This window comes from Oxyura jamaicensis, assembly GCF_011077185.1.
Source record: "Oxyura jamaicensis isolate SHBP4307 breed ruddy duck chromosome 12 unlocalized genomic scaffold, BPBGC_Ojam_1.0 oxy12_random_OJ73007, whole genome shotgun sequence".
Taxonomy (NCBI): domain Eukaryota; kingdom Metazoa; phylum Chordata; class Aves; order Anseriformes; family Anatidae; genus Oxyura; species Oxyura jamaicensis.
In genome coordinates, this window is record NW_023304294.1 from 1 (window position 1) to 5,055 (window position 5,055).

At 71.7% G+C, this 5,055-nt stretch overlaps 3 protein-coding genes across 5 annotated transcripts in view; 2 read left to right on the plus strand and 1 right to left on the minus strand.

The window, feature by feature from the left end:
• The first annotated feature begins 3 nt into the window (after positions 1-3).
• Positions 4-2,591, plus strand: NICN1 (nicolin 1). Of its 3 annotated transcripts, none has more exons than XM_035312351.1 (7): positions 4-150; positions 221-394; positions 469-582; positions 792-863; positions 2,178-2,282; positions 2,376-2,486; positions 2,522-2,591. In XM_035312351.1, exons 1-6 carry the CDS (start codon positions 4-6, stop codon positions 2,415-2,417), a joined length of 654 nt encoding a protein of 217 aa, XP_035168242.1. In that variant the 3' UTR covers positions 2,418-2,486; positions 2,522-2,591. The 3 variants fall into 3 exon arrangements, with proteins under 3 accessions (XP_035168242.1, XP_035168243.1, XP_035168244.1); XM_035312352.1 differs by having other exon boundaries at positions 2,376-2,483; positions 2,518-2,591; XM_035312353.1 differs by having other exon boundaries at positions 2,376-2,475; positions 2,510-2,591.
• A 69-nt stretch (positions 2,592-2,660) lies between these two features.
• AMT (aminomethyltransferase) lies at positions 2,661-4,797 on the plus strand. The gene is made up of 8 exons (XM_035312349.1): positions 2,661-2,983; positions 3,072-3,152; positions 3,305-3,436; positions 3,566-3,644; positions 3,824-3,969; positions 4,060-4,240; positions 4,362-4,517; positions 4,586-4,797. Exons 1-8 carry the CDS (start codon positions 2,720-2,722, stop codon positions 4,762-4,764), a joined length of 1,218 nt encoding a protein of 405 aa, XP_035168240.1. The 5' UTR covers positions 2,661-2,719; the 3' UTR covers positions 4,765-4,797.
• Positions 4,798-4,814: 17 nt separating this feature from the next.
• The window catches only part of TCTA (T cell leukemia translocation altered), a 1,025-nt gene continuing 784 nt past the window's right edge, over positions 4,815-5,055 (minus strand). The window contains exon 2 of the mRNA XM_035312354.1: positions 4,815-4,940. Coding sequence (XP_035168245.1) covers positions 4,898-4,940 — 43 coding nt within the window. The 3' untranslated portion in view covers positions 4,815-4,897. The remainder of the gene's footprint in view (positions 4,941-5,055) is intronic.

Genomic DNA, 5,055 nt, shown 5'->3' on the forward strand with positions numbered 1-5,055 from the left:
GCCATGTCGGGAGCGGCGGGGCCGGGCCGCTCCCCGCTGCCCTGCGCCTCCCGCGCCGCCGCCGCGCTGCAGCTGCCCGGGGGGGCCGAGGCGGCTCGGCCCGGCGTGGCCGTCATCGACCTGCGCTTCCCCCGGGGCGGCGCCGCCGATGTGAGTGCGGGGCGGGGCGGGGCGGGCGGCGGTGCCCGGTGCCCGGTGCGATGCGCGGCGCTCCCCGCAGGTGCACGAGATCGTCTTCAAGAACTTCTACACCGCCTTCCTCAGCGTGCGGCTGCAGCGGGCCGGCCCCCCGGGGCCCCGCAGGTGGGTCACCTGCCTCCGCGACCACCGCCTGATGCCCAGCCCGCACACCGAGGAGGGCTCCCAGGACTACTTCTCGCTCCGCCGCCACCAGGTCCCGCTCCCCGTTACCCCCCCGGTCCCGTCCCCGTCCCCCCCCGGGCGCCTGACGCCCCCCTGTCCCCGCAGATGCTGTGCGACATGGAGCAGGTGACGGCGCTGCGCTTCATCCTGCGGCAGCCCTCCCCGGCCTGGCTGCACTTCAGCATCGAGGAGCTGCAGGTGTTCCCCCCCGCCCAGAAGGTGACCCTCCGGCACGCTGGGGGTCCCCCGGGCCGCTTGGGGACCCCGCAGCGGGGTGGGCGGCATGCAGGCGGTGGGACGGCGTCCCCGGAATGACGGTGGGGCCGTGCCCCTTGTGCCTGTAAAGAGCGGGGAGGGGGCAAAGCGTGGCGTGAGGGGTGGGGGCGGGGGGGCAACACCCGCGGAGTGACCCTTCGGATCTGTCGCAGAGCCCCCAGCAGGATTTCCCCTCCTGGCTCTCCCAGCTGACCCCTCCGGAGCAGCCGGCCAGCCCGCACGGGGTGAGTGGTGCCAGCGCGGCAGCAAACGCCCACCGGGGAGCAGGACCTGGGGTGGGCAGGGGGCTGCCAGAGGGCAAAGCCCCCCCGAGGCTGCTCCGCTCTGAGGCACGCCGTGGTGGGGCAGGAGGTGAACACATCCCTTGGGGCTTTGCCACCCATGGCAGCGGCAAAGCCCTTCGTCTCTGAGGCGCTCGGCACCTGAGCAGGGGCTGGGAACTGACGCGGGGCTGCCAGCCGTAGCCAACCAAGCGCTGACGGCTCTACCCAGAGCAGCCTGCTTGAGCTCTGAATTGGGCTGGAATTTTGGTGCTGACTTGAAGTGGTCCACGACTCCCAAGCCCGGAGGACCGGGCTGCCTGTGGGGGACTCAGCGGCCGGGGGCTGTGTGCGCCTCCGGGCAGGCTGCAGAGCAGGGCCTGGAGCCACCCGGGTGGCAGAGCACCGAGACAGGCGGTGCTTCAGCGCACAGCAGCATAGGGATGCTCAGAGCTCAGGGCAGGGCGGACAACGCGCCTGTTCCAGGAGGAGATCCCAAATCCTGGCACCAACTCCACCGAGAGGCTGCCAGCTCTGTCCCAGCCCATCGCCAGCTCCAGGGCCCAGCCAGGAGCCGTTTGGGTGCTCCGAAGTGCCCAACGAGCCCGGTGCTGGGAGCAGCTCGCAGAGTTCAGAAGGAAAAGGAAAAAAAAAATCCTCCACCAGGACACGTGATCGGAGACAACATTAAATCCACCCCGGGATGAGAGCATCCCCCTGGGACTGGCGGGCACACAGCATCGCTCGGTGGGGTGCTGGGGGACAGGAGGAGCCCCCTGGGTCTCCAGCGGTGGCAGGGGGACCGTGGCATTGCGGGAGGCAACACCCCCGGGGGTGGCCCTGAGCAAGCAAAGTCGCAGGAGAGCAGGGGCACGTGGCCGGCAGTGACCTGCTGTGATGGGTGCTCGAGTTGCCCCCAAGGAGGGGCTGTGTCCCTTGGTTTGTCACCGCTGTGTGACCCCCCCGGGCGCTGGGGCAGGCAGCGTCGCCACCGCTGGGCCGCAGAAGCTGCTCCAAACCCCCCCCCGTGGCCGAGCTTGTGAGTCCCGAGGGCTGAAACTCTGGACTGTGCGATTGTGTCTTTAATTATTAGCTAATGAGCTGGTTTACGTCCTTGCTCTGGATGCCTGCCAGAGGGGACAGGTCACGCTCCTGCCGTGCCAGGCTCGGGGTCACCTTGTTCCCAGCTGCTGCTTTCCTACGCTGGGGCCCCCCTCTCCCCGCCCTGGGAAACCACTGCTGATGGTGCTCCACAGCATCGCTCCTGCTTCTTCGCAGGAGCTCCCCGACCCGGAGAAGGTGTCGACGGAGGTGCAGCAAATGTGGGTGCTGACGGAGGTGATCCGGGCTCGCCAGGCGGCCACCCGCATCGGGCGCTTCGACGTGAGTGCCCCCAGCGCCCCGCTCGTGGGGGTGGGGGGCCGCGGGCGGGGGGTGCCGCTGCTGCGGGCACCCACGGCAGCTCTGTCCCCGCAGGTGGACGGCTGCTACGATGTCAACCTGCTCTCCTACACCTGAGCCTCGACGGGACCCGGCGGGGACGCCGCTGTGCCCGAGAGCCTCCCGCGGGGGCCTTCACCCCCCGCCGGCCCCGGGCCCTGCCCCGAGCCCCCCCCCCCGCGTTCCTCGCCCTTCGCTCCGCGGCCGTGCGGGGGGCGGGGGAGCCCCGGATAAACGCTGCTGTGGCGCTGCCGCTGTGCCTCGTCTCTGGGTCTGGGGGCGGTGCTGGGGGCGGGTCGCATGTCCCAGGGGCCCCGGCGGGGCGGGCCGAGCCGCGCTGGGCCGAGCCGGGCCGAGCCGAGCCGAGCCGAGGCCGGAGGATGCTGCGGGCCGGCTGCCGCGCCGCGCTGGGCCGGGGCCGCCCGGGCTCGGCGGCGCTGAGCGGGGCCGGGGCCGAACCGGGTCGGGCCGAGCCGGGGGGGCTGAAGCGGACGCCGCTGGACGCCCTGCACCGGTCCCGCGGCGGCAGGATGGTGCCGTTCGCGGGCTGGAGCCTGCCGGTGCAGTACGACCGCGGGCACCTCGAGTCCCACCTGCACACCCGCCGCCACTGCTCCCTGTTCGACGTGTCCCACATGCTGCAGGTAGCGGGCGGGGAGGGGGGGAGAGGCTCCGGGAGGGGGTCCCGCTGCGGCCCCCCCCGCGCCCCACCTCACCCCCGGCCCCCTCTAGACGCGGGTGTACGGCCGGGACCGCGTCAAGTTCCTGGAGAGCCTGGTGGTGGGGGACATCGCCGAGCTGAAGCCGGGCCAGGTACGGGGCGAGGAGCGCCACGTGCCCGGGGGGGGACGCGGGGACGAGGGGCACCTGGCACCCAGCCCAGCAGGGGCACAGGGCCCCCGCCCGGTGCCGCCTGGTGCAGGGCCTGGCGCCCTGCCCGCGCTCCCTAGGGTGCCGTCCTGCAGGGCACGCTGACGCTGCTCACCAACGAGCGGGGTGGCATTGTGGACGACCTCATTGTCACCAACACGGCAGAGGAGCACCTCTACGTGGTGTCCAACGCGGGCTGTGCCGACAAGGACTTGGCCATCATGCAGGTACGGCCGCTGCCTGCCGGCGGGGACGCACCACAGACAGGAGCCCCCCCCCCCCCCCCCCCCCGGGGGCCAGGCGTGGGGTTGGCTCCAGGCCGGCCCCGTGCCACCAGCCCGCTGTCACCGTTGCAGGGCAGAGCAGCGGAGCTGCGGGCTGTCGGCAGTGACGTGCACCTGGAGGTCTCAGACAACGCGCTGCTGGCTCTGCAAGGTAGCAGGGTCCCCATGAGGGCTGGCACCAGGCATCACCGCAGGGGGGTCTCACCCTGGGACCCGCCATCCTGTGGGGCTCTTAAGACAGCCTGCCTTCTCCGCCCAGCCAGGGCTCCCCTCCCCGTGTCCCTCCTCGCCCAGGTTCTGTCCCCTCTTCAAAGCCACCTGTCCCCCCAGGCCCCTCCATGGCACAGGTGCTGCAGGCAGGGCTGTCAGACGACCTGGCCAAGCTGTCCTTCATGACCAGCACCACCACGACTGTCTTCGGCGTGCCGGGCTGCCGGGTCACGCGCTGTGGCTACACTGGCGAGGACGGCGTGGAGGTAGCGGGGGCACCCCAAGGCAACGGGTCCCAGTGGGACGCCGTGCCCCGCTGACCCTGCCCCTGTTGTCCCCATCCCCATCCTGTGCAGATCTCGGTGCCCGCGGGGCAGGTGGTGGAGCTGGCCGAGCAGCTGCTGGGCATCCCCGAGGTGTGGCCGGCGGGGCTGGCGGCCAGGGACAGCCTGCGCCTGGAGGCCGGGCTCTGCCTGTACGGGAACGACATCGATGAGACCACCACGCCAGCCGAGGCCGGGCTGATGTGGACCTTGGGTAGGTCCAGGCAGCGTCCACCACCGTCTCCTCCAACCCAACCACACTGCACAGGCATTGCTGGGCATTGCAAAGCGTGGGGAAGCCCCCACGCCAACCCTCGCCCCTCTCCATCCCGCAGGCAAGCGCCGGCGTGCAGCCATGGACTTCCCTGGTGCAGCCATCATCATGGCGCAAGCCAAAGAGAAGCCGAAGCGGAGGCGCGTGGGGCTGACCTCGGTGGGGCCCCCCGTCCGGCCACACGCAGTCATCCTGGACCCTGAGGGCAGGCCTGTGGGTAGGTGGGGGCGACACTGGGGGGGAGTCTGGGACCGCCAGCCCCCGCTCACCTTCCTGTGTCCCCAGGCACGGTGACCAGCGGGTGCCCCTCGCCCTCCCTGGGCAAGAACATCGCCATGGGGTACGTGGAGGCCGCGCACAGCCGCCCGGGCACCACGCTCGCCGTCGAGGTGAGGAAGAAGCAGCACCCGGCGCTGGTCACCAAGATGCCCTTCGTGCCCACCCACTACTACGTGGCCAAGTGAGGCCCGGCCCCATTAAACCCCCCTGCCTCACAACGCTGGCCTCGTCTCTGGTGGTGAATCCCAACGCAGGGGCAGCGGGATGGGGGCACAGCGCTTTAATGGTGCGGGCGGTCTCGGGCGCAGCGGGCGCTCCTCACTCGCGGTGCGTCTTCCCCGGCTCAGCTGGCGGGCCCTCCCTGCGGAGAGGGGCAGCGTGAGCGGCGGGGACCTCCTGGGATACAGGGGTCTGGAGGGGGGCACACAGGGGGTCATGCTGGGCCGGGGGGGTTCACTGGGCTGGGGGACACTCGG

Excerpts from the sequence above, each read along its gene's own strand:
- AMT (XM_035312349.1), top strand. The coding sequence starts at position 2,720 with ATGCTGCGGGCCGGCTGCCGCGCCGCGCTGGGCCGGGGCCGCCCGGGC. Across the intron at positions 3,153-3,304 it reads CCGAGCTGAAGCCGGGCCAG|GGCACGCTGACGCTGCTCAC; the intron begins GTACGGGGCGAG and ends GCCGTCCTGCAG. Across the intron at positions 4,241-4,361 it reads CGGGCTGATGTGGACCTTGG|GCAAGCGCCGGCGTGCAGCC; the intron begins GTAGGTCCAGGC and ends TCCATCCCGCAG.
- NICN1 (XM_035312351.1), top strand. The coding sequence starts at position 4 with ATGTCGGGAGCGGCGGGGCCGGGCCGCTCCCCGCTGCCCTGCGCCTCC. Across the intron at positions 151-220 it reads CCCGGGGCGGCGCCGCCGAT|GTGCACGAGATCGTCTTCAA; the intron begins GTGAGTGCGGGG and ends CGCTCCCCGCAG. Across the intron at positions 395-468 it reads TCTCGCTCCGCCGCCACCAG|ATGCTGTGCGACATGGAGCA; the intron begins GTCCCGCTCCCC and ends CTGTCCCCGCAG.